Source organism: Leopardus geoffroyi, chromosome E1 (genome assembly GCF_018350155.1).
Source record: "Leopardus geoffroyi isolate Oge1 chromosome E1, O.geoffroyi_Oge1_pat1.0, whole genome shotgun sequence".
Lineage (NCBI taxonomy): Eukaryota > Metazoa > Chordata > Mammalia > Carnivora > Felidae > Leopardus > Leopardus geoffroyi.
In genome coordinates, this window is record NC_059330.1 from 37,916,105 (window position 1) to 37,942,711 (window position 26,607).

Sequence of the window (26,607 nt, forward strand, 5' to 3'; positions counted from 1 at the left end):
GGCCATGGCTGCCGCGGCCGGGCAGGGGGGCCGGGGGGGCGGCGCGTGAGCGGGCGGCGCGGGGCGGGCGGGCGCCCGCGATGTGCCACTCGGCGCCTCCCCCGCCGGGCCCGGGCTGTGCGGCGGCCGGGCGGCCCTGGTAGCCGGGCGCGCGGCGCGGAGGGGGCGAACCCGGCGCGCGGGTCTCATTGTTGCGGGGGGGGGGGCCCGTCGGGGCATGAGGGCGAGAGCACGGCGGGGGGGGCGGCCAGACAGAGCGAGCGAGGAGGAGGAGGAGGAGGACGCCGAGGAGGAGGAAGGAGGAGGCAAAGAAAAGAAGCGGCGGCGGCGGAGGAGGAGGAGGAGGGAGCGAGGAGGCGCGCGGCCCCCCGCTCCCTCCCTCCCCCCCTGACCCCCGACCCCCGCCGGCCGGCCCCCCGCCCCAGCCCCGGAGGGAGCTCATGGGAGTATGAAGGAGATGGTAGGAGGCTGCTGCGTATGTTCGGACGAGAGGGGCTGGGCCGAGAACCCGCTGGTCTACTGTGATGGGCACGCGTGCAGCGTGGCTGTCCACCAAGGTACGGGGGTGGCCCGCGGGGGGCGGCGGGACCCCGGGGGCGGCGCGAGCAGGGAGCCCCCGGCCGCGCCCTCCGGGGACCTCCTGGGGCTCGGGCGCCCCTCCCCCACCCCACCTGAAGGGAAGGGAGGCGTCAGGGGGCTCCCCCCGCCTGGTCCTGGAGGACCGGGTCAGGCATTGTTTTCTTGCCTATTGTTCCAGTCCCGCGCCCCCCACCCCAAGTTGAGGGAGTTTGGGGACAGACTAGGGGGCAGTGAGTGCACTCTCGGCGCCCCACACCGCCAGTGTCGGGGCTGCTGGGGGAATGTTTACCTGCGAGGTGTCCCCTACCGCCCGGTTATTTTGGTCCCGGCTCCCGGAGGGAGAGGTCAAGGGGGGGTCATCCCCCCCTCCCGCTTCCGGATACTGGGAGGAGCGGAATTGGGAAGGGAGGAGAAGGGTCCCAGGGGAGAAGGGACTCCTAAAATCCTCCGGGAAGAGCTGCGGATAGGAGCGAGGTTGTGCAGGGGGCCGGGAAGAGAAGAGGGAGGTTTGGAGTTTCCCCCAACAGCACATGGTTCGGGAGTTAACTCCTTGAGGAGTCTTGCCGAGGGCGCAGGCTGGCATCTCCGGCTTGTCTGGCACAGCCAGCTGCCCCCCCCCCCCTTCCCGGGACAGCCCTTAATGCTATCGCTGCCCGCTCTTCCCGCCACTCTCCTATTGGTTACCTGCACTTGCACCTGCCCTTGGCCTTGCCTTTTGACCTGTACCTATTACAGTTACAGGCTTAAGATGAGGTCCCTGGACCCCCTACTTCCCCACCTCTTCTCTTACTGGCCCTTTAAGAAATGCCCCCCCCCCTCCCCATAACAACAAAACGTGTTTGACTGTTGTAAGTGTTGTCCCTCTGGTTTCCTCTATTCCTGATGATGAGGACTCTTCCCAGGCAGGAGTTGGGAAAACAGGTCCAGAAAGAGCATGGGGTAGGGAGTCTTCTAGAAGTTTAAGGTCAAGGGCTCAGACTTCTCACCCCTGCCGGGAGTGTTTGGTTGTGTGGTTGAAGGCTGGCCATGTGCTGTGGGGCATTCCTTGTGGTCCTGCTGTCTAGTGAGTGACTCCAGACAGGGGAACAACACCCCCCCCCCTCACGCAACCCTTAGAGTTACCCTCTTCCCCCAGTTGCTCTGGGAAAAACCAGGGCTGACTTGGCAATTCTTCTCCGCAACCCCCAGCTTGCTATGGCATCGTCCAGGTGCCAACGGGACCCTGGTTCTGCCGGAAATGTGAATCTCAGGAGCGAGCAGCCAGGGTGGTGAGTTTGAGACTCCCTCCCCACTTCTGTACACCTGAGCGTCTCCTCCCAGTTAAACTAGGGGACGCTGAGGCTGAGGCTGGGGTGGGACTGTCACACAGGACTTCCTGTTTCCTGCACATCTATCACCAACCCAGCTCTCCCGCAGCTCATCCTTCACTCTGCGCCACCTCCTGCACTGAGCTTTTTATTTTTGTTAGTTTGTTTGAACTTTTTATTATGGAAAGTTTCCAACATGTACAAAAGTGGAGGGAATACTACAACGAACCTCCTGTCCCCATCACTCATCTCCGACAGTTACCACTCATGAGCAACCCCGTTTCTTCCAGATCCCTACACATCCCCCGTAGACAGCTTATTTCGTCCTGGGGCCCTCTGAGTGTGTTGAGGAAGGGCCCAGCTCAGCAGATCCCCCACTCCTTTTTGGAACCCCTCTCCAAATCCCTGTGCCCCCTTGCATTGGCAGAGGTGTGAGCTGTGCCCACACAAAGACGGGGCATTGAAGAGGACTGATAATGGAGGTGAGGGGGTCCCTGAGCCCCAGAGTTCATCGGTTGAGGTCAGCAAGGCCCCCTGAGCAGGGTCTGGGAAGTCAGGAGTGGACTGCAGGGGGGAGGGGGGCAGGGTGGGGATGGAGGTTGGAGTCTGATGGGAAGGCTGTGGAGGAGGGGACTGTCCGCAGTGTGGGGTTGTGAGGGGCCAGGGTCTGAGGCTTGCCATGGCAGCTGAGGCCAGCCCCCCGCCACCCCAGGCTGGGCCCACGTGGTATGTGCCCTCTACATCCCGGAGGTACAGTTTGCCAACGTGCTCACCATGGAGCCCATCGTGCTGCAGTACGTGCCTCACGATCGCTTCAACAAGGTCAGCCGCCCGTGCCATGCCCTGTACCAGCCCCCGCTCCGCGCCCCGGCCCACCGTCCTTGGGTCCCTCCATTTCTCTCTCTCCATCCAGTGTCCTTTGATTCTGTCCAGCCGAAGGGGGGACTCAGGAGATGGGTAGGCACCTGCCACTGACTGGCACGTGCTTATGCTCTGGGGCTCAAAGTGAAGCAGTAGCCTCCCTTGCGGTAATACTGCAAGGTCCAGTGGGTGGACCTTAGCAAGCAGTTCGCTTGCTCATTGGCTGGACACGTTTTACTCAGTGCCTACTATGTGCCGAACCTGGGCTGAGGTACTCAAAACAGATGTGGTCCCTGCCCCATGGAACCCACATTTTTGTGTGGGAAGGCTGTAAATATCAATAAACAGGCAAATAAAAAAAAACAAAACGCAGTTTGTGGTAAGTGCTGTGAAGAAAACAAACAAGGTACTGAAATAAATACCTTGTGGGGTGGGGGGGGGCACTTACATCAGATAAATCATCGGCACTTACATCAGATAAATCGGTCAGGGAAAGCCACATTTAGGCTGAGGCCAGCCTTGAGGAGGATGGGGTTCCAGGTCCAGGCAGAAGGAACAACGTGCAGAGTCCCAGAGGTGGGCATAAGCTCCCTGTGAGCAAGGCAGACATAGTCCCCGGCCTTACAGGGCTCCCCGCCCAAGGACGGTGCCATCCAATCTAGTCTCCACCGGCTACACGTGGTGATGTAAACTAATTGAAATTAAACACAATTTAAAATTCAACTCCTCAGTCACACGAGCCACCTGTCAGTTGTTCAGTAGTCTGTGTGGTTCGTGGCTACTGTGTTGGACAGCAAGGTAGGGAAAATTTCCATCATCGCAAAATCTCCCACTGGATGGCACCGACCTAGGATCACGGGGAGAGAATAGAGTGGAGGAGAAGGCCAAGGGATCCCTCAGGTAGGAGGGAGGAGGGGACAATTGCACTGTGTCCTGCAGACCTGCTACATCTGCGAGGAGCAGGGCCGGGAGAGCAAGGCAGCCTCAGGAGCCTGTATGACCTGTAACCGCCATGGATGTCGGCAAGCTTTCCACGTCACCTGGTGAGACCCCTGCCCGTCCCGCACCCCGTCCAGGGTTCTCCGGGATCCCTGGCCGGCCGCACCGACCCGCTCCGAGGTTTGCCATGGACAACTGTCTCTTTGGTGGTGATGGCGGTGATTTCGCCAGATGGTCTGGGCCTCACCCTCGCGGTGGTCCCGGGGGGTGGGGAGAAGGCGGCTGGTCTGGTCTGTGGCCACACCCTTCTCAGGCTGACCTTTTTCCGGTTAGTGCCCAAATGGCAGGCCTGCTGTGCGAGGAGGAAGTGCTCGAGGTAGACAACGTCAAGTACTGCGGCTACTGCAAATACCACTTCAGCAAAATGGTGAGTCTCCTCGGCCAGGGCACGAGTGGGTCAGTCAGCCATACCCTCTAAGTCAGCTTTAGAGGGTGTGGGCTCTGGGCCAGGCCAGTGCCTGGCACTGGTAGGACAAAGGTGGAAGGAACCCAGTGTCTGCCCCGAGGAGCATGCCACTGGATAAGGAGCAGATTGAAGCCCAGCCCGAGGTGGGTGAAAGAGGGCTGAACCAGGCAGTCCGTTCCAGAAGACAAGGCTCAGACTCTGCCTGTCAGAGCCTGGGAGGTTTTAAGGAAGAGGCAGCCTTTGAGCTGAGTGGAGGTGGAAGCAGTAAGAGCCGACATCTGAGGGGGTTACTGTGCCCCAGCCTCTGTCTCAGCTCTCTCCATGTGTCATTTTATGTGGTCCTCCCCACAACCCGAAGAACTAGGTGTACCGTATCGTTCCAATTTACGGATGCGTAAACTAAGACCCACACTTAGGTTGTGCAACATCCCACAGCTAGTGTGTGGGAATCAGAACACACAGTTTGACTTGCAAGCTCCTTGGGGACCTGCCAAGCAAAGACAGAAAGAAATGAGTCCGAGGGGGAGGGACTGGCATGGGCAAAGTCCTGAGATGGAAAAGAGAACTTGTGAACAGAACACGGTGCTTGGTGAGGATGAGGCAGGAGATGACCGGACGCTCAGGCAGGGCCGGAGCGGGGCTTGCTTCTGCCCTAGGCTTCAGGGGCCCAAGGAGAGGCTGGAGGAGGGGTTCTATTCCATGTTTGTGGAGAGACCTGTATGTTCCAGAAACTAGGGGGTATCCTGGCAAGGGAGGCTGCAGCCGGACTGGGAATGCAGCTTGGACCTCACCACCAGGCCACAGGCTCGTAAGCAGGAGGGTAACATGATCAGGTTTGTTTTTTAGGAAGATTGCCCTGGCAAGCCACTGTGAAGCTGGATCCGAAGGGCTGAGGCTGGTGGCTGGGAGACAGCTGTGGGGGGGGGGGGGGGGTGAGGCTGGACTCTAGAATGATTTCTAGGTAGACAGGCTCACATGTGGGGGTGGCTGAGAAGGAGGATTTCAGGGTACTACATAGGATCCTGGCTCTCAGTGCTTGGACACCTGGGAATGCTATGAACAGGGGGTGCAGTGGCCTTCTGTAGGGTTGGCATGTCCTGTTCTGGCCTCGATAGTTCCATTTCATGCCCATCACCCCGGTGTAATTATTAATAGTTCCCCCTTTTGTTTTCAAAAGTGTCCTGGTTTGGATCATAAATCATACGGTCACCTTGGTTTCAGGGTTCGATGATGACTTAGGACAAGGTAGGGAGCTCAGTGTGGCTAATAGGAGGTGCCAAATGGGGATGTTTGGCGTTGGTGGCTGTCTGTCCCCCAGGCAGGGTAGTGGTGGCAGGCCCAAGTATAGAAGGCTGGGCTGGAATCCTCAAGTGCCCAGCAGGACGTGGTGGGGCAAGGTGTGATGGGGTCCGTGAAGGGGAGAGTCTAGTGCTTGGCGAGGTAGGCGCAGTACCCACCACAGGGGAGCAACTGGGTGGGACGGAGCCTGCAATTAGTCCTCGGATTTGGCAGTTGGGAGGTAGTGGGTGACCTTAGAGGAAACACCTGCAAGTCTGGCACAGGTGAAGCTGTCAGGCAGGGGGCAGTCATCAGCAGTGAAGGGAAGGAGGCGGCAGGCCCTGGCTGGGGGGAGAGGCAGCATGAGGATCATGTATCTGGGTTTTTGCTGTTGCATATGTTTACTTCCCCCTTCTTAGGGGCATCAGGTCCTTTGGGACGGAAGGAACCACTGTGTTTGGTGGAGGGGGAGGGCCAGGATCAAGAGAGAAAGAGCTGATGGCTGGAGGGAAGTGTCTGGGCTGGTGGGGAGGAGGGGTATGGGGTTCAGGGGAGCAGAGACTCCCATGAGGGCCCCCCTCTGTCCTCTACCCCAGAGAAAGAGGCAGACCTGGGCCATGGCTCAGGCTGCCTGAGATGGGTCGAGAGGCACCCTGGAAAGAGGAGGGTGGAAAATAAGAGCCCCAGGTCCTCGTCCTACCTCCAGTGGTACCTTGCTGGGGCCAAGACGCCTCTAGCTCTTCTGGGCCTCGGCTGCTGAATCTGCATTGGATAAGCCAGCTTGGGAAGCGCTGGCATTTAAGGCTAAAGAATGCCTTTTGCTGAGCAGAGCATCACTGAAGATACAAGGTCCTTTTAGTGACAAGGCGGGTGGGAAGAACTGGCCCCCGGGATCATTTGACTTTCAGGAATCTTCTCCTAAGCTATCGAAAGGAGGGTTTGGCATTTCCTCTCTATTCTTTCCCCAGAAGACATCCCGGCATGCCAGCGGGGGTGGCGGGGGAGCAGGAGGCGGTGGTACAGGGGCAGGTGGCAGCGGCTTTATTGCTGGCCGGAGAAGCCGGTCAGCCTCTCCGTCCACCCAGCAGGAGAAGCACCCTTCACACCATGAAAGGGGCCAGAAGAAGGTAAATAAATGTCCTCTTCCTCTCCCCCTCCTGCCCACACTTGCAAACACATAACTTTTTTAAGAAGCCACCACAAGGTGCCCCTGTGCCCCCTTCCTTCCTCTGAGGCCACTGAGGGCCAGCAGGAGGCTGAGAAAGTGACACAGGAGGGGCATGGAGGGTAAGATGAGGGCGTGGCTTCTCTGGGGCTCTCCGTATCTCCATGTCTTCCCCGTGACGTGACAGTGTCTCGCAAGCCCTCAACACATGGCCCTGCACGTTTGCAGACACCTCCACAGTCTAGCCGTGTGTCGGCCCAGTTTTGTATGTCCCCTCGCGCCATACATCATAGTGCACCCGGTCCCCAACCCTCTGCACGGCTCCACGCCCCAGGTGGACATCCTCACAGGTACACGCTCATGTGTGTGGTACTGTGTGTCCCTGGCGTGATAATGGGACAGGCTATTTTTAGCAAGCAGTGAGGATGAGGGGGAGGGGCTGTTGGCTCTCAGAGCGACCTGCCTGAGCCCATCTCCTCCAGCCTAAGTCCCCCAGTCCCTCCACAGGGGGAGATGATGCCCACAAAGCCCATCCCTGAGAGGCGACCCCTCTCCTCATGCACATGTCATGTTTATCCTCCCCCAGACTGTCCCCCACAACCTGTATCTGGTCACTTCTCCCTCCCCAGAGTCGAAAGGACAAAGAACGCCTTAAACAGAAGCACAAGAAGCGGCCTGAGTCACCCCCCAGCATCCTCACCCCGCCTGTGGTCCCCACTGCTGACAAGGTACTGCTGCCCACACCCAGGAGGAACGGCCACGGTAGGGGAGGGAGGCACGCCGCGAGGGTCAGAGTGAGCCAGAGACTGTGGGCACTGCCTCAGCAGCTTCTGGTTAATGTGCCTCTGCTGCCCACTCCACCCCTCTCCATTCCCCTATTCTAGCCCAGCGGGTGCCTGTGCTCCTCAGCCCCACCAACCACTGACCAACCAGGAGGGTAGGGGTGGGGTGGGGTGGGGGGTGCTGCCCTGCCTGCTGGCTGCCAGATGTTTACATCTGCCTCTGTCCAGACAGAGCCTCAACCCTGGGCTGTTGTCTGCGGGCACCGTACTCAAGCTGGTTCTCCAAGCTCTGGGGCTCATTTCCCCGGAGATAGGCAGAGAGGATCCCTTCGCTTTCCCCCCTCCCCCACATCAGGACCCTGCTCAGAGCCTGGCTCCCAACCAAAATCCATGGTGGCATGGGCCAGGCCCATGGACAGCACCCCAAAACCCCCACTCTTCCCACCCTTCCCAGGGCTTGGTATGTCAGGCCTGTCTCCAGAAATGGGCAACATCTGGAGGAGCAACCGGCAGGCCCTACCCGAGGCTAGGGAGTTGCTAATCCAAGCCAGAGCAGCCCTTCCTTCCCCTCCTTCCAGCCACCGCCCCCCACAACCCACCCACCCACAGGAGGAGCACAGGGGCCTGGAGAAAAGCTTCTTCTTCCTGTCACCACTATGACCCACTCACCTCCACCTGCCTTAGGAGGTTGGCGGAGCTCTGGGCATCTTAGCAGGAGGCTCAGGTGTCAGGTTTCCAGGGTGATGTTGTGGCAACTGTCCCTCCCAGTAACCCCCTCCCAGCCTGCTTTCCAGGGCTCACCTGGAAAAGCTTGTCATTCCTGCCCTCTGACCTTTCCCTGGGGCCTGTATGCAGGTGGAAATATGACCAGAGATATGGGAGTTCCCAGTGGCCAGCTGTCCCCTTGGACATGTAGGAGCATTCTGCCCATCCCACTCCACCCACCCCAGCATTTCAGCTACCCCTCCCCCTAGCCCCTCTCCTCCCTTGCTCTCAGAACCACATCTGGCTCCCTTCAGAACTCCAGCTGTTGAAAAGAACAAAGAGGAAGACAGAGACCAGGCCTCCACCCAGGGAAGGGTGGCTCTCATCGCCCTATCCGTCCTTCCTCTAGCATTTGTTCATGTACTAAATACCTGGTCTCTACCAGGAGGAAACGCACCATCCCTGGCAGTAATATGAAACCTTAACTCACTCACTCACCACATGCCAATGTCACTTCTAGAACAGGGGGATGGAAGGAGTACGTGGGGATTATTAGCTCATTTAATCCTTAAAGTAATCCAATGAATTAGGTGTTTTTTTTTTTTTTTAACCTTGTCCAATAAATGAAGAAGCTGAGGCACAGAGAAGTTAAGTAATTTACCTAAAAGCACACAGCTAGTAAGTAGTGGAGTCGCGATCTGAACACAGTCAGTCTTGAGGGCCTGTACTCTTAACCTACCACAGGACACTGTCTCTGCGGTATAATAATAGCAGCCACTGGCATCAGAGCCATCATCATTATTGACCCCATACTACGCATCTGGCTCTGTGCTCCTCGTGACTCTCCAAAGAGGCATAGTTGGTCTTGTAAGGACACAAGCCCAACGAGGTTGAGAGACCGAATAATGTAACAGCAGTAGATGGTAGAGCCCACGAGGCTCATCGCCAGCTCTGCCTGACCCCAGAGCCCATGCTCCTCCAGCCAGTACCCTGCTGCCCTCAGAGGGGTTGCTGGAAGCCTCAGACATGGGGACTGTGTATTTTAGAACAGTGTGGCAACTGTTGACGTGGCTGATGTGAGCGCACAGAGCTCTGGAACAAAGGGACAAGAGTGACTGGGTCCACCCCAGGGATCCAGGTGGCCCCATGGAAGAATTTCATGAACTTCCAAGTTGAATTGGGAAGGATGAGAAGTTTCCCGGGGAGAGCGAAGCCAGGCTGTCCTGGCAGAGGGCTGGGCACTGCGAGCTCAGGTGGTTTAGGAGGGGCACCAGCGTGGCCAGGAAACGGGGGATCTGCTGGGCTGCAGCTCAGGGTGTGCGGGGAGGGCAGGGTGGTGACTGGAGGCCTCAAGGAGGGGGCCAGGGCAGTGGTCCCTCTCCCCAGCACAGGCCCATCCAAGTCCAGCCCTCTGGAAACTAAACTAAGCGTTTCTTTAAAGGATGAATGATCAGATGGGCACATCAGTACAGGCTTGGGGACTATTTTCACTTTTCCTCTGCCTCAGGTGAAGGATAGACCAACTCCTCTCTCGTCACACCCACTTCCCTGTTCTGGGCTCCCCACCCACAAGTCCTTTCCAAAGCAAACTTGGGCTCTCCCTGTAGAGCCTGAGCCCTGTGTTCTCCTGCCCCACTTCCGGGTTTGGGTGAGCGGGGACAGCGGGCCTTGAGCCTTCCCTCTCCTCCTTTCTCAGGTCCCCTCCTCAGCCTCCTCCTCCTCCCACCATGAGGCCAGCACTCAGGAGACCTCTGAGAGCAGCAGGGACTCGAAGGGGAAAAAGTCTTCCAGCCATAGCCTGAGTCACAAGGGGAAGAAACTGAGCAGTGGGAAAGGTGTGAGCAGTTTCACCTCCGCCTCTTCCTCCTCCTCCTCTTCCTCCTCCTCTTCCTCCTCCTCTGGGGGGCCCTTCCAGCCTGCAGGTGAGTGTGGGCATCCTGGAGGAAGCTGGGGGTGGGACAGCCTTCAGCCAGCCCAGAGCTTCTCTAGCAAGGGCCTCTGCATACTGGTTTGCATCTCATTTGCTTCTTAAATTGGTTAAAGATGGGAGATCCCCACCAAATGACTCCTCTCCAAACCCTCCCCCAGCCGGTCCCTCTCAGGTCCCACTCCTCTGCTGCCCTAACAGTATGCACTTGTTATCCCCTGCACTTGTGCCATAAGGTGCCATTTTTAAAGTGTCAACACTAATGATCTCCTATAATCTCTACAGTACAGTGAGATCAGTTAGGCAGGAGTTCTTCTCCTTCTCTTTTATCACATGTGGGAAAGCCGGAGCTGGGGACGCTCATCCCAAGACCTAGAGACAGCGGCAGAGCTGGGACAGGAACGGTGGCTTCCCCAATCCCTGCCCAGAGCTCTCTCCAGCTAGTGCCCTTGGGAGTGGGGTGGGAGGGACATGGGGCCCAGTTGTAACTCAGTTTTCCCTGTGTGCAGTCTCGTCCCTGCAGAGCTCTCCCGACTTTTCGGCATTCCCCAAGTTGGAGCAGCCAGAGGAGGACAAGTACTCCAAGCCCGCAGCCCCCACCCCTTCGGCTCCCCCCTCTCCCTCAGCCCCTGAGCCCCCCAAGGCTGATCTCTTTGAGCAGAAGGTGGTCTTCTCTGGCTTTGGGCCCATCATGCGCTTCTCCACCACCACCTCCAGCTCGGGCCGGGCCCGGGCCCCGTCCCCTGGAGACTATAAGTCTCCCCACGTGTCGGGGTCCGGGGCCTCAGCAGGCACCCACAAGCGGATGCCCACACTGAGTGCTGCCCCTGCGCCTGCTGAGGAGACCCCCGAGACAGGCCTGAAGGAGAAGAAGCACAAAGCTAGCAAGAGGAGCCGACATGGACCAGGACGTCCCAAGGGCAGCCGGAACAAGGAGGGGGCTGGGGGTCCAGCTGCTCCCTCGCTGCCCAGTGCCCAGCTGGCTGGCTTTACTGCCACTGCTGCTTCACCCTTCTCCGGAGGTTCCCTGGTCAGCTCTGGCCTGGGTGGTCTGGCTTCCCGCACCTTTGGGCCTTCAGGGAGCCTTCCCAGCCTGAGCCTGGAGTCTCCCCTACTAGGGGCAGGTTAGTTACCCTTGGACATCTCAGGGCCCAGCCAGTCTAGTGAGGGAACAGAGACATAAACATGCAGTGAGAGGGAAATGATAGAAACTGCTCCAAAAGACAGAGATAAAGGAGGGAAGAGATAGTCACCTCTAAGACACTCCCCCGTACCCATCATCTGCAGGCTTGTAGTGAGAGAGTTTGGGGTAGACTGCCAACAGGACCTACCTAATAGAAAAGCCAGGACTCCCCCAGGTCTGGGCAGGGCAGTCTAATAAGCAGGTACATCAAGCAGACGTCACAGGCAGATGTGACATCTTTGTAGCGAGAGCATTAGACTGCTGTGTGTGGCCAGACCCAGGGGAGTGTTCTCTCTGGGGAGGGGCTGCCCCAGCCACCTGGTGGAGGAAGGGCGAGGGGGAATGGTGACTAAGCTTCCCTCTGTGTCCTCCTTCTGCCTGTAGGCATCTACACCAGTAATAAGGACCCCATCTCCCACGGCGGCAGTGGTGGAATGCTGCGAGCTGTCTGCAGCACCCCCCTCTCCTCCAGCCTGCTGGGGCCCCCAGGGACCTCGGCCCTGCCCCGCCTCAGCCGCTCCCCATTCACCAGCACCCTCCCCTCCTCCTCTGCTTCTATCTCCACCACTCAGGTGAGGCCTTACTCCTGGGCTCCTCCATCCCTAGACATGTGGGGGACAGGCTGCCTAGGACCCCAGGTCTCCATGGGAGAGATTGAGAATGTCTTCCTCTCACCGGCCCTCTCTCCTCCCCAGTACACCTACCTGATCCCCTCCTCCCCCGACACAGTTGTGCCCTAGATCCAAGAATAACCACCAGGCTGGACTATACCTCCTTTCCCTCAGGTGTTTTCTCTGGCTGGCTCTACCTTTAGCCTTCCTTCTACCCACATCTTTGGAACCCCCATGGGTGCCGTTAACCCCCTCCTCACCCAGGCCGAGAGCAGCCACACAGGTACGTGTCTCTGATCCCATTCCCCTTTCTTCCCAAAGACCAAAGGGGCACCCGTCACCTGCATGTCACCCCAGAAAGGATGGGAGGGCTTTCTGGCTGCCCCCTCCCTCTGGCCGTTGCCCACCCTGAAAAAAGAAATCCACACACAGCAAACCAGGGTATACTTTCACGTTAAAATCCCCTGATGGGACGGGTAGGACCTGGCAGAATTAATTACTACTGCTCCATCTCACAGAAGAAAAAGGCTTAATGACTTGCTCAAGGCAGTTCAAGTAGAGAAGGGCAGAGCTGGAGCTCAATTCTGGTCCTGACTTCAAGCCCCGTTCTCTGGTCACTGCAGCGTAATTCCCCGCTGGCCTCTTAGTAAGTCCTTGGGATGGGCGTCTAGGGAGTCCACTAGCTGGGCAACCTGCTCTCCGGGTATTTAGGAGTTAAGGGGGAGGATCACAAGCGCCCCTCCCTCTCCCGGGAGAGTTGTCCCAGCCCCAGAGAGCTGATTGGCACAGAGACACCACCTGGCCGGTTAGGGGGCGGAGCCTACCTCCCGGCCGCCAGTTCAGGTAAACTTTCTAAAAGGGGCCGAATCCGACTCCAGAATTAATGACCCGGCAGCGCAGGGTGACTACATTTTCCAAACCCCACATTGGAATTCTGTGGCCCAACAAAAAGGTTTGGCAATCTAACTTGTGAGTTTATGAATATGAAAAGTCGCACAAAACTATAATAGCTACAGTTATTACGGGCTTGCTGCAGGACAGCTAACACTTCACATTTATTACCTTATTTTTAATCTTCATCACAACCAACTCAGAGATATTAGTTTCAAGCCCAAGGTCACATAGCAAGTATCGGGCCCAAGTTCAATCCAAGACTGTGTAGACCCCGAATTTCTATAACCCTGAAAACACCAGGAAAGAAATTGGGAGGAGGTTCCAAAAGAAGCCAGGCAGCGGCCGCCTTTGTGCCTAGAGAAAGGGGAAGAGACCAGATCCCTTGGCTGTGCCTCCCAAGGGGCCAGGTTTCTAAGCCAGGGCTACCAGCGTCTTAAGAGCTAGAACTGCCAGTCTGGGGTTGGGGGAGATGCTGGGGGAAAGGGGTGTGCGGTAAAGTCCCAGATCCCGCACCACTTCCCAGGCGGGGACCGTGAGGCCGACGGCACCCTTTCCCCGCTGATCCCTGCTCCCCTTCTCCTTCCAAGAGCCAGACCTGGAGGACTGCAGCTTCCGGTGTCGGGGGACCTCCCCCCAGGAGAGTCTGTCTTCCATGTGAGGGAGGGGGCGGCGGCTTGGGGGAGGGGCTGGGAGCGGGGCTGGAGGGACACTGAGGGGAGGAGAGGGCGGAGAGAAGGGCGCCAGGAGAGGGTGGGGTCCAAAAGGGGACGACTGGAACCCTTGAGGGAGGTGGAGGGAGACAGGAGTGGGGACATGAGGTAAGCCTGACCCTGGTTTTCTCTTCTGACCCCAGGTCCCCCATCAGCAGCCTCCCCGCACTCTTTGACCAGACAGCGTCTGCATCCTGCGGGGGCAGCCAATTAGACCCAGCAGCCCCCGGAACAACTAACATGGAGCAGCTGTTGGAGAAGCAGGGCGACGGCGAGGCCGGTGTCAACAGTGAGGAGGGGTGCAGCCGGGCTGGGAGACCTGCCCTAGGACCCCCCAGACTCGGTCACCTTTTTCTCCGAGGTCCCCAGACCTTTTAAGATTCCGCATTTGGCCCCGCCTCGGCCTTAACTCTTGGCTACCCGGGCCTGATCTGTATTTAACCTTTGCTAGGCCCCGCACCTGGACCCGCCACCTGTGCACCCGGCCTTCGGCCCCCGCGGCCTCCTGGCCCTTACCTTCCTATGCTCCAACTTTCTCCGGCCTCCACAACCCTTATCACAGCTTCTACCCGCGAACCTCAGGCCCCGCCCCCAGTCCTCACACCTCCGGCTCCCGAGGTCCTGCCTCTCCGAGCTCACCCAAGTCTCGCCAGCAGGCGCCTTGCCTTCTCTTTTTAGGTCTCAGACCGATTTCCTCCTCCAGGCCCCGCCCTCCAGGCCCCGCCTCCGGTTCTCTCGCCCCGCCCCCAGGCCTGGCCTCCCGTTTCCAGGCCTGCGGGCTCAGGCGCTCTCACCCTGTCTCCGCAGTCGTGGAGATGCTGAAGGCACTGCACGCGCTGCAGAAGGAAAACCAGCGGCTTCAGGAACAGATTCTGAGCCTGACGGCCAAGAAGGAGCGGCTGCAGATTCTCAACGTGCAGCTCTCTGTGCCCTTCCCCGCCCTGCCTGCCGCCCTGCCTGCCGCCAACGGCCCAGTCCCTGGGCCCTATGGCCTGCCTCCCCAAGGTAAGGGGACTCCCACCCAGCCTGGGAGTAGGGGCCTCAGCCGGGCGATGCGACGTGGCCCTGATTCCAGCCCTTGACCTCCTTCCCTGCTCCCCTCCCTCAGCCGGCAGCAGCGATTCCTTAAGCACCAGCAAGAGCCCCCCGGGGAAGAACAGCCTTGGCCTGGACAACTCTCTGTCCACGTCTTCCGAGGTGGGCGCCGCGGGGAGAGGCAAGGGGGGGAGGGGGCAGGAGGGGAAGCGCCAGGGCCTTCTGGTCTCATCTCCACCCTACAGCTATTGGAGGCTGGGCAGTGAAGTGATTGGCTGAGCAATTGGTTGACTGATCCGTTCATTCCTTCAATAAATAATGATTATGAGGTGCCTACTTTTGATGCCAGGCACTGGCTACGCAATCAGTGAGCAAAACGGACGCAGTCCTGCTCCTGAAGGTAGACTGTAAATCCAAGAAAATGATAATCACGAACCAGGAAAGGGGCTAAAATGGAAATAATTTGAGGGTGGTGAGGAAGAGTGGGGGTGGGGTTCTTCTGGAGTTATGAGGTGGTTAGGGAAGGCCCCTGAGAAGTATTTGCGAAGGGCTTATTACAGTGCCTCACACAAAATAATCCCTGTGTAATTGGTGGGGGTTGGGGTACCGGTCGCTATCGTTATGCGGTGGTTGCTACTGGAATCGAACTGGCTTAACATACTTGCGCAATCACCATCATCATCATAGCGAATATTAATGACAGACCCGCCCTCTGAAATCACGTCCTGTGCTGAGGCTTTCAAAGCATTGGCTTGTTTAGCCCTCACAATAACCTTGTGGAGTAGGGACTGCCATCACCCCCACATTGTGAGTAAACTAACACAGAAGCCAGTGAAGCCATTGAATTGTGGACCGTAGAGTTTGAACCTGAGCCTTTCACTCCAGCCACTGCTCTCCTGCCTGCAGAGTTAACAGAGCCTGTCTAAGAATCAATGGCTTCACCCATGTGTGGGAATAACGAGATGGTACAGGTCACACATTGAACCCTGGCTCTGGTTCGCTAGATGGCCACCACCATCGTCACTGTTCATGATTAAACCAGGATTGCAAGGGGTGCTGGGCCCCCAGGAAGTGATTTGTAAACGTGATTTGTGAAGGACTCTTTGGATTCTTAGCCTTTATCCCTGGGCCTTGCTTCTCTCTCCTGGGTGGCTCTGCTGGGTGAGGTGGAGGGGGGCTGTGCTCTGTGAGAATGCTGGTGGGTGCTGGGCCGGGGGCCAGAGAGGTCATGCTGGCCCCCTGCCCCTCTGACCCCTCCCTTCCCCCTCCCTCCCCAGGACCCACACTCAGGCTGCCCCAGCCGCAGCAGCTCGTCGCTGTCCTTCCACAGCACGCCCCCACCGCTGCCCCTGCTCCAGCAGAGCCCTGCTACTCTGCCCCTGGCCCTGCCCGGGGCCCCTGCCCCGCTCCCGCCCCAGCCGCAGAATGGGCTGGGTCGGGCACCGGGGGCAGCGGGACTGGGGGCCATGCCCATGGCTGAGGGGCTGTTGGGGGGGCTGGCGGGCAGCGGGGCCCTGCCCCTCAATGGGCTCCTGGGGGGGTTGAATGGGGCTGCCGCCCCCAACCCTGCGGGCTTGAGCCAGGCTGGCGGGGCCCCCACGCTGCAGCTGCCTGGTTGTCTTAACAGGTGAGGGAGAGCTCAGCCTGGGGAAGGGAACGGGGAGGCTGGCTCTGGGAGGGACTCCCCCAAACACCCACAGTCCCCCTTAAAGGAAAAATGTTCTCCAGTCTCACAAGGTATAGAATCTAGTCACTTCTTGATCCCAGGTACTCCCCAGATGTTAGATGTGAGTGCTCTCTGGATGGTAGCTCTCCAGGGACAAAGTCGCCGGTTTCTTTCTTGCACCCCCAGTCTTGATTTCCCTTTTGGGAAAGCTCTTCCATCTGACTTGTATCCCTCCCAGGGCAGTATCTGAGCTCGCTCTGTTTCTCTTTAGCCCTCCAAAACCGCACATCCCTGCCTTTCTCCACCTGGGTCTGAGGGAGTCCGGGAACTTGGCGGGGAGGGGGGAGGCGTATGTCCCTGCCCCTTTCCATAGTGTGTGTTTTGTCCCCCTGTCTCAGCCTAACCGAGCAGCAGAGACATCTCCTGCAGCAGCAAGAGCAGCAGCTTCAGCAGCTCCAACAGCTCCTGGCCTCCCCACAGCTGACCCCGGTAATGCCCGCCCCTCCCAGCCTGCTCCAGCTCCGTGGGGAGGACCCATGTCAGGGGCTGGGCCAGCCTGGGCCAGGCTGGCATAGAAGGAGGGAGGGCAGCCCCAGGCTGGGCCCCTGTGGGGCCTGTGGGGGCAAAGGGGATGAGGGTTGCTCTCAGGCCCCTGGGCATTGCGGAAGGGGTGCTCCAGTGGCCCCAGATAACATCCTAGTGAGAAGGTCTGGAGGGTGGTGGGTCCTCAGTTACGGAGCATTTCCAATCCCAGCCCCAAGGATCTTCAGGGGGATCTTCAGGGTCTGTGGCTGAGCAGGTGACACCGTCTCAACCAGAGCAGCCGCTTTTGGGTCTGTCTTACATGTCGGGTTCTGCTAAGATTTCCTTTGGAGAAAAGGAGTTCTTCCTTTTAAAAAGAAGAGAGTTGAAAAAATAGAAAACATAATCATTTTCCCCTAAAGAAACATTAGAAAGATACACAGGAAACCAATTCAGCTGGTTACCTATAGGGGCCTGATGGGAACAGGGGTGGGGGCAAGATCTCTTAAGGTAAACTTTGATATTTTGTTTTGGTTTTTGGAACACTGAAAACGCCTTGCCTATTTAAAGCAAAAATAAATGAGTCTTAAATGAAACAAAACAAAACAAAACAAAACAAAAGGTGGGAGGGCTGGAATACTATTGACCTAGCTTAGTTATATCTCAACTTGGGGTCGTGCCACCCCTAGGGCATTTGTGGTTGTCATAACAACAGGAACTGATTCAGTGAGGGGGTGGGGCCAAGGATGTTAAACATCCTCCCGCACTTGGCCAGTAGTGCCCCAGTTGCCAAACACTGATGGCAGTGACTGCTTTCTGATCCAGATGGGAAGATTTGAGTCCCCAGGTAGGGAGATGGAAACAGAAACTTGACGGTCCCCCAGGTCTCCTTCCTCATAGTTCCAGGGTGATGGGATGGGGCCTGGGCCAAGCAGGGCAAGCTAGCTCTGGGGACCACTGGCCCATGAGTGGTGTGGCCCCCTTGCAGGAACACCAGACTGTTGTCTACCAGATGATCCAGCAGATCCAGCAGAAGCGGGAGCTGCAGCGGCTGCAGATGGCCGGGGGCTCCCAGCTGCCCATGGCCAGCCTGCTGGCAGGAAGCTCCACCCCGTTGCTGTCCGCGGGCACCCCTGGCCTGCTGCCCACGGCGTCTGCCCCACCTCTGCTGCCCGCCGGAGCCCTGGTGGCTCCCTCGCTTGGCAACAACACGAGTCTCATGGCCGCAGCAGCTGCGGCCGCAGCAGTAGCAGCAGCGGGCGGACCTCCAGTCCTCACTGCCCAGACCAACCCCTTCCTCAGCCTGTCGGGGGCGGACGGCAGTGGTCCCAAAGGAGGGGTGAGTAGGGGGCCCAAGGCCATCCTCCTGTCTCCCTTCTCCGGGATGGGCAGAGGTGGAACATCAGAAGGTACATCATTAGATGTGTCATCAGAAGGAGGAAGGAAACTATCCCTAGGCCAGCAAAGTGCCCTGCCCCAGACCCCAGGGCCTGGGCTAGATCCACGATAAACTCTGAGCATGGGTTAACAGAAAAAGGACCAATTAGAAAATAGTGTTCCTCTGGGAAGACCAGTTAGAAAAGTCTGTTTCCTCTCTGAGTGGACCAGTTAGAAAAAGATGATGCTCTGGGTGGCCCATTTGGAGAAAGGTCCTCTCTTTTTCTCTTAAGGTATACAGGCAGAGCCCAGGGTGCTGGTATTGGCTGGAACATACCTGCTTAGCTGGGTGCCCTTGTGCAGGGCAACTTGCCCCCCCTCCCCGCTTCCCCCCCTCCCCCACACACGAACACCCATGAAATAAAGAACACGTTAGCCCAAGAGCCCAGGGCAGGGGCTTCAGCGGGGCTCCCTCACTGTACCCTACAACAGCTTCCTTGACCCAGGCAGCTGTTCTCAACTGGGTGTTAGGACCAGACACCTCCTAAACCCCCAGCCTCCCTTCCTCTCTTTCCAGACCGCTGACAAAGGAACCTCAGCCAACCAGGAAAAAGGCTAAATCCACCCAGCCCCTCCTGACCCCCAGATGGAGGGGGCAGATCTTGGCCTGAGGGGTCCTAGCCTGGAGCAGGCACCTGCACCCAGACACTGGAGAGCCTCAGCCCAGATCATGTGCCGAGGCCTGGGGAGTGTGGGGTGCTCCTGGTGCTGAGGACTGAGACGGAGAGGGATGCCCCTTCCATTGGCCCCCTCTCCCTCTGCACTGACCCCTTTGTGAGGGGCTCAGAGGGAGGACAGGCTCCAAGCCCACCTAGGAGCCCCCACTCTCAGCAAATGTTTTGAGGTCCTCCAAGAGCAAAGTGGGCCATGGCATAAGTGGGGGGTTGGTTGGACCTTCCACATAAAATGGATCAGCACTTGAGTGGGGAGAGGCGGGGAGGGATAGGCCCGGGGCCTGCCCCTGCGCAGAAATCTCTTATGAAAGGAGTAGTCCTGCTTTACCTGCAGTTTCTTCCCAACTTGGGCAGGTGGCAGAAGAGATCCCTTGGACTGTGTCTCACCAGTCCCTTGCCCCTGCGCCCCAACAAGGGTTACAAGCTGAGCTTGTAAAAGCCCACAGACTAGGGAGCTGAGGAAGGGGCAGGATGGCATCAAACTCAGCCCAGGCCTCCCCACCTCTCTGGAGCCCCCAGTGACCGGCTGGGGAAGGGCAGGGGAGGAGGCCCAGCCCCCTTTAGTGCCCTGTCCCTTGTTTGCACTATTGGATTTAGGAGTGCGGAGGGTGGGAAGATGGAGCTGCCTGACTCAGAGAGTGTGTGCCTGTGAGCCTGCGCATGTGTGTCTGCGTGCGTGTGTGTATGTGTGTGTGTGTGCTCGCGTCTGTCTGTCTGACTCCCCCTGGACCTGGGGCAGCCGAGGGCAGGGATAGGAGCAGTGCTCAGATGAGGCGGCACCAGAAGGGGGCTCCCAGCTTCTGTTTGCACCCTCCCCACCTCACCAACTTTGGTCCCTTTCTGGGGCGTGAATGGTTAACAAAACCAGAACAGTACTCCAATATTGGAGAGTAACCGGGGGCTGGGGGCTTTGAATCAGGGTAATATCCTGCCTTCCCTCCCCCAGACCCCACATGGTCTCAGTGCCCCCTCAAACCTCCCCTCCCCCCCCCACCGCCACTGATGGTCTGTCCTGCTTCCCTGGCACGAAGGGAGTCCCAGGGATGGGGGGATGGGGCAAAGAGGGGGGTTGAAGTGCCACTTCCTTTAGTGAAAACCTCCATCCCTGAATTAGCCAGCTTGCTCCCCTGCACCCTACCCCCACCCCTGCCCCCACCGACCAGGGGAGCCTTCAGCTTGAGCTGACCTGACAACTGTCCCTTCACCCACCAGCTATTCCCCCCCTCAGGGTGTGGGGGCAATTCTCACCTTAAAGAGCCCCCACCTGCTCAGAGCCTTTGGTGGCAAAGGCTGAGTGAGGGGCCGGTAGGGCAGCCAGGAGAGAAGGGCAAGGGTGAAGCCTGTGTCTGTGTTTCAGTTGCACTGGGGTTGGAGCCAGGAGAAGGCTTTTCCAGCTTTCCCTGAAGCTCATGTCTCGTCAGTGTTTGCATGTGTGGATTTTTTTGTGTGTGTTTCCGTTTGGGTTTTTGTTGTTGTTGGTTTTTTTTTTTTTTTTTTTTTTAAATAAAGAAAAGAAGATGTGTATATTTTTGGCAACGACAGAAACGTAGTGCAGATATATTTTTGCCTGTGCTGCTCAACTGGTTTTTTTCTGATACTGAAAATAATATTAATATTCCTGTTGATAAGACTTTGTAAGATGTTAGGGAGCTGATAAAGGAGGGGGTGGGTGGGAATCCTTTGGAGGCAATTTCTTAGGCACTTGCAAGGGCTTGGGGGGAGGGGGGAAGGCAGTTGTGATGACCTCAGAAATACTCACTTTTTATTAATGCTAAATATCAATTAGGAAGAAACGATAGAATTCAGCATTTTATTCATCTTCATCTATTAAGCTCTCTAATTCCCTGCCCCCGAACCACTGACAAGAAAAATAACCTTCAGAGGTTCTTAGAAGAGTTGCCCATTCACACTCACACCCTTGCCCAAGGCCGGCCCACTAAGAACTGAAGTCAACTTCTGTTCTGGATGCTGAGGAAAGTAAACCCGCTCCAAGGCTGCTGGGGCAGAGAGTGAGAGGTCCCTATGATTTAGTGCACTGGAACCAAGACCTCCCCCCTCCCTCCCAGCACCCGAGAGTCTGGGGTTCTCATCTCCAAGAGTCTTTTGTTTTCCAGCTTTCCCCAGGCTGGGGTGCAGCACCAGGTAGGTTAGATTTGAAGAAGGGACCCAGGCTGGGTATGGATTGCTGTTGTCCCTCAGTTTGGGACAGAGAGGCATGAGAGAGAGAGTACATTTCCTTCTTCGGAGGGAGCTTTATAAGAAAGTTCTGGAGATCTTCAGGGTCCCAATGCAGGGGGAATGGCTATACTGACCTCACCCTCCTTTCCCAGCCTTGGTCCCTTTTTCCAGGACGAATTTGGACGGGGAGTGGGAAAAAGACACAGATTTGTGTATCTCTACCTAGCAGAGCGAAAGGATGTGGTTTGCAGGGCGGAAATGAAGTCTGAAAATGCATGAGCAGAGCTTCGTGTGTAATCACGCTCAGTGTGGAGGTGTGAGGGCTGTGCATGCAGAACCCCTGTCCAGCTCCGAAGTCACGACTGGTGCATGAATGTCACAGCTGGAAGGGACCTGTCTTTAGGGGTGGTTTGAGCCAGTTCCTTGCTTCACAGGTGATAGCTCCAAGCCTAGGAGGGGCAGGGGCTTGGGGCAGAGCCAGGACCAGCCCTCAGGACCCAGGCCTCCTGGTCCTGGGCTCTCTTGCCCCCCACTGCACCACCTCCATGTGGCTGTCTGTCTGTCCCTGTGTGTGTGAGTGCAGGGCTGTGCCCGGGTGGGAGGGTATCTATGTAGCACTGATTGTCTTAGCTCAGAGCTGATGGATCCTTTCCATAGACAATGACACTTTAAAGATTGCTTTTTTTTTTTTTTTTTTTTTAAGTTTTTCCTATTTGTGTGTGTCTTCCCCTCAGGCTCCTGGGTCTGCTGCTGCCTCCTGGTGCCCTAACCTTGAGGCCGAGAGCACCCCACCCATTCCTGTACTGAGGGCTAGGGAAGTACTCCTGGGGAAGGCCTAGACAAGTGAGGGGAGCCAGAGCCAGGGGCCAGCTCTGAGAAAGGGTAACCTCCACACTTCCCTTTCCCCCTGAGCTGGAAATGCAGACAACTTTTCAGAGGCACGGGCTCCCCTTGGCCAACTTCGAGCGTCTTCCCTGGTGAGCGGTGGGCCAAAGTTAGGAGTAGGCAGCTTGCTCCCAATTTTCCTCTATCTCAATGTATTTTTCCTGGGGAGAGGTGCCCAGAAGGATTAAGGTCCCTTCAGTGGGGAATGTGGAGGGGGCAGGGCACAGTACCCTGGCTCCCTCCAGTCACATCAATCTGGATTCAAAGTGTGTCCAGCTCCCGACCGCTTTGACTTGATCTACTGAAAAGTTGGGGACTGAGGGGTGCCTTCATTGTCCTTTGTTCACTTCCTCCAGCCCAACTTGGGACTCAGGTGGCAGGACTGGAGACCCAAACCCTGACTCCCAGCCCCATTTCCCTCTGTCCATCCCAGCCTGTCTCAATGTAGCAGACCCTTCCTAGGGGAGCAGGGAGGGGAAGCCAGAGTTTGCAAACCCAGGGGCTTCTTTTACATTCTTTCTAGAACCTCCTTTATATCCTCAGCCCAAAAGGCAATGCCCCCTCCTTTCACTTCCGAGCCTGGAATTGTGCATAACCCGGATCTTGTATCTTTGTATAACGGATGTTATTTGTACGAAGGGCAGTTCGTAAACAGCACTTGTTCTTTTAATAAAAGAATGTTTTACAAAAAAAAAAAAAAAAAAAATCCAAAGACCCCTGCATTGTCTGGCTTTATTGAAGGGAAAGGGAGGGGCGTGCCAACTGTGGGAGCCTCAGGAGGGGGGGGGGGGCGGGGGCGGGGGGTCGGTTCCATTTCTCTAAGCACTTAGAATGAGTAGTTCGCGCACCGGTATGCTCCAAAGACCCAAATACCTGTGCCCACCCACAGGGACGTGATGTGTACGCCTGGGCCAGGCGGGAATCTGTTGAAAAAGCAGGTTCCCTGGGGGAGGCGACGGAGCCGCTGCCTCGGCCTCCGCCAGAGAGGCCGGCTCCCGGGAGGTCCCCGCCCACACGGGGACGCCAGGAAGGCGGAGGCGAAGCTCCCCGCCGGTGGCTCCGCGCGCACGCAGCAACCGGAGCGGACGCCGGGACGGCCCCCGCCACACGCCCCCGAGGGGACCGGGGAGGCTGCGGGGCGGGGGGTGGTGGGGTGGGGGGAGGGCGGCCGGGCTTCCGGCGGCGGCGGGCACCGGACGGCGCAGGCCCCGGCCCCCACCCGCGCGGAGCCCCGCGGCGTCTTCCGGGTCGCGGCGGGCTGGGCCGGCCGGGAGGGCGGGAGCGAGAGGTGACCCGGGCGCGGGGCGGAGCCGGCGCGGCGCAGCGGCGGGGACAGGCATGGGTGGCGTGGGGGCGCCCCTGCGGCCCGCGGCCTGGGTGAGCACCCCGAGCCCGCGCCGCGGGCCGCCTGCCCACCCCCGCCCCTTCGCCCCTCCAGGGCCCCGCCCCGCTGTCCCGCGGCTGCGCGTCCCCAAGTCCCGCTTCGCCTGGCGCCCTGCGGCCCTCCCTCGCTGAGCGCAGGCTGGGTGCCCCCCGCACCTTCCAGCAACTCCACTTCCTGTCTTGTGACCCCTTTTTCTTACCCTCTTATTTCTGCTACCTCCCCCTTCCCCCGCCAGGTCCTGTCGTCCCTCCCAGATGACCCTTTTGGAAGTCCAACGCTTTCCACTGACTTTTTCTTTCTTTTTTTTGTGTGTTTCCAAACCACCGTCTAGTCATGCCTACATACCTTGCAGACGCTGAATCAGAGGCGGGGCGTCTCCTCCTGGCTGGTAAGTACCCAGTTTCCCCTTGCCTCCGCCCAAGTCCCCCCAGTCCCAGAGACCCTAAAACTAGAGATCAGAGAAGGAACGAGAGAGTCAGCCCTGTTTCCCAGACTCCAACCTCAGAAAGCCCTGACTGTAGCCACCTTCCCACTGGCTCAGGGGAGGTAGGGTGACCAGAGGGCACAGGGCAGGGAGCCAGGCTTCCACGCTGGGAACAGCAGTGCCTGATAAACACAGCCCCAGGTGCAGGTGACCCTGCTTAGGCTGGCAGGATCCTGGCCCTTCCCTTCCTAGTCCCCAAGTGGGAGCCTGGAGCTGAAAGGAAGGTAGCTGGGCCCAGAAGCCAGCCAGAGCGCCTACATGGGCTTGAAATCTCTTCCCTGTCTGGAGCTCAGGGTCCTTATGGTGTCCTGTGGGAACCTGGGGGAATGTCCTTGTGGGGTGGCATCAGATCAGCCTCTTGCAGAGGAAGCCTGCCCTAAGCCACTGGGAAACTGGACAAGTCCAAAGGCAGGAAAGTGCTTGCTGGGCATGGGGCTGACCCCAAGCCCTTCGTCTTCCCTTGCCACAGGCCCGATGGTTCCCTAAAACGCCAGCCAAGTCCGTGGTGGCCTTGAAGACACCCATTAGGGTGGAGCTGGTGGCTGGGAAAACCTACAGGTGGTGTGTGTGTGGCCGCAGCAAGCAGCAGGTGAGAGACCCCTACCCCCTGTCATTAACATATGACACCCCTGGTTAGGACAACAGGTATCTCCTGGGAGCTCCTGCCCAAGACCTTCCTCTTCCTCCCCACCACCCCCCCCCCCCCCCCCCCCGCCCACCCACACACACACAAAAAGGGAGGCTGGGGGTGAAAGAATGCTGTCTGGCCAGCACCACCACCCACAGCCCTGAGCTCCTTGTTCTCTGTATCCACTGTTTGACACAAGGCCAGAGAGAAACTCAGTCTCTCTGAGTTCTGAGAGGGCTCTGCCCTCTTCTGGTGCGACCCCTCGGAGGCGTGGTCTGGACTCCCCGCTCAAAGGAGAGAGGCTGGGTTGTCTTTCTCCCCCTCTCTTCTCCCTTCCAGGAAGCATCTGAGCCAAAGGTTCCCAGGCTTTGGACCCCAACATTGGGAAGACCCCCAGGTGCCCCTTGCCAGTGTCTTCTGCAAAGCCTCTAGTGATGGGGCTTCCTTGGTCGCCTTGCCTGCTCTCACCTTCCTCTCCCTTCCGCCCCAGGAGCCTTCCTTCCAGCAGGAACCTGACCCACATTCTTAGCCTCTTAGCCCCTTTCCTTCCTAAACTGAGCTCTGAACTGTGCGCCTCCAAGCGGTGTCATGTGGTGCCCCAGCCCAGGGTCCCAAGTCCTACTTTGCCACTCTCTTGACCCTGAGCGGGTCCTCGTGAGGGTGGAGCAGCTCTAGGGAATGCCAGCCATAGTGTGGCCTAGCACAGTCTGGCACTCTGCCTTCTTGGCTTTTGCCCTCTGGGACAGGTTGCTGGGTTTTATTTGTATACTTCTCTCATCTCGTCTCCTACCCTACCTTGACCTCAAGGTCAGGAGGCCTGCCTAACTAACTAGCAAGTCAAGGCAGGCCTCAGTTTCCATTACCCAGTCTCTGCTTGAGCAGCTTTCGGAAGGATGGGAAATATATTCCTGCAACAGGCAGCCAGTTCCCCGTGGGACATCCCCTTCCTCCCTGTAACATCCACTCCCTGTGACATGCGCCCATGTTTCCTGGAGCCGAACAAAACTGATACCCCAGTCTTAAAGCATTGTACGTGGCAGGCTGTCTCCCACACGGAGAAGATTTTACCCATAGAATATGTATATGGAAATGAATTTCACGAGCCGGTGGAGACCCCGAGACATTTTACTTTATTATTTTTTTAAGTTTACTTCTTTTGAGAGAGAGAGAGTTGAGTGAGCGAGCACACAAGCTGGGGAGGGGCAGAGAGCGAGGGAGAGATGGAGAATCCCAAGCAAGCTCCATGCTGTGTGGGGCTCGAACTCTCGAACCTTGAGATCATGACCTGAGCCGAAACCAAGAGTTGGGACACTTAAGCGACTGAGCCACGCAAACTCCCCATCAGAGATGTTTTAGAAAAACCTATCAGTGGGGTGTTAACTGCTCAGTCAGTTAAGCATCGGACTTCAGTTCAGGTCATCATCTCACAGTTTGTGAGTTCGAGCCCTGCATCGGGGGAATTTGAGCTCCGAATTGGGTAAGTTTGAGCCCCGCTTCGGGTGAGCCCAGCTTCTCTCTCTCTCCCCCTTTCTGCCCCCCCCCCTTCACTTGTGCCCCATCTCTCTCTCAAAAATTAAATAAATAAATAAACCTTCAAAAATCAAAAAACCTATCAGTGCTGTTTCACCTTGAAAATTCTGCCCTTTTATCCTGGCCCTCTGGATCCCCTAGAGACTAATGCATTAAAGACTCATACTTACCTAACGCTTCCTACAGGCAAAATGCAAAAGAACCATTATTTGTTTTACTGCCTAGGGACTGTTCTCCTATTACCTTCACACTGCAGATGAAGGAGGTGAAACTAGGGGGCCCAGGCAGACTCATTCAGGAGCCTGAGCCCTAAACACTGTGCGCTATTCAGCCCAGCAGGTGGGGTTGCGTCTCTAACTTCTCTCTTTCCCTTACCAGCCCTTCTGTGATGGCTCCCACTTCTTCCAACGCACTGGCCTATCCCCACTCAAGTTCAAGGCCCAGGAGACCCGTGTAGTGGCCCTCTGTACCTGCAAGGCCACCCAGAAACCCCCGTACTGCGATGGCACTCACAGGAGTGAGCGGGTGCAGAAGGCAGAAGTGGGCTCCCCGCTCTGAGGGGGTGGCTCCCAGGCCTCTGACAGGTACCCCATTTGTGGGGAAGGAAACTGCTGAACCCAAGAAGGGACCACCCAGGGACCCCAGTACCCACTGCTGGCTTGTGAAGGGCTTGCTCCCAATACCTGAGGTCTCTTGGGCAGCCGGGGAACATGCCCCTGGTTCAACGCCTGCTGGTGAAGATGACATTAAACAGAATACCCACCCAGAATGGTGCTC

General features: G+C 57.7%; 1 protein-coding gene across 6 annotated transcripts; it reads left to right on the forward strand.

Moving 5' to 3' along the window:
- The first annotated feature begins 317 nt into the window (after nt 1-317).
- On the forward strand, nt 318-26,599 carry MLLT6 (MLLT6, PHD finger containing). Of its 6 annotated transcripts, none has more exons than XM_045488620.1 (22): nt 320-557; nt 1,768-1,847; nt 2,314-2,368; nt 2,599-2,708; nt 3,687-3,790; nt 4,020-4,113; nt 6,399-6,557; nt 7,225-7,323; nt 9,779-10,004; nt 10,519-11,133; nt 11,577-11,764; nt 11,978-12,086; nt 13,285-13,351; nt 13,551-13,696; nt 14,215-14,412; nt 14,516-14,604; nt 15,720-16,069; nt 16,507-16,597; nt 17,619-17,969; nt 23,520-23,576; nt 24,142-24,261; nt 26,209-26,599. In XM_045488620.1, the coding sequence occupies exons 1-22, from the start codon at nt 449-451 to the stop codon at nt 26,386-26,388; spliced, it is 3,597 nt and encodes a 1,198-aa protein (XP_045344576.1). In that variant the 5' UTR covers nt 320-448; the 3' UTR covers nt 26,389-26,599. The 6 variants fall into 6 exon arrangements, with proteins under 6 accessions (XP_045344579.1, XP_045344580.1, XP_045344581.1 ...); XM_045488622.1 differs by having other exon boundaries at nt 9,779-9,917; XM_045488621.1 differs by having other exon boundaries at nt 6,402-6,557.
- Nucleotides 26,600-26,607: the final 8 nt, after the last annotated feature.

Excerpts from the sequence above, each read along its gene's own strand:
- MLLT6 (XM_045488620.1), top strand. The coding sequence starts at position 449 with ATGAAGGAGATGGTAGGAGGCTGCTGCGTATGTTCGGACGAGAGGGGC. Across the intron at positions 11,765-11,977 it reads CTTCTATCTCCACCACTCAG|GTGTTTTCTCTGGCTGGCTC; the intron begins GTGAGGCCTTAC and ends CCTTTCCCTCAG. Across the intron at positions 14,605-15,719 it reads CTCTGTCCACGTCTTCCGAG|GACCCACACTCAGGCTGCCC; the intron begins GTGGGCGCCGCG and ends CTCCCTCCCCAG.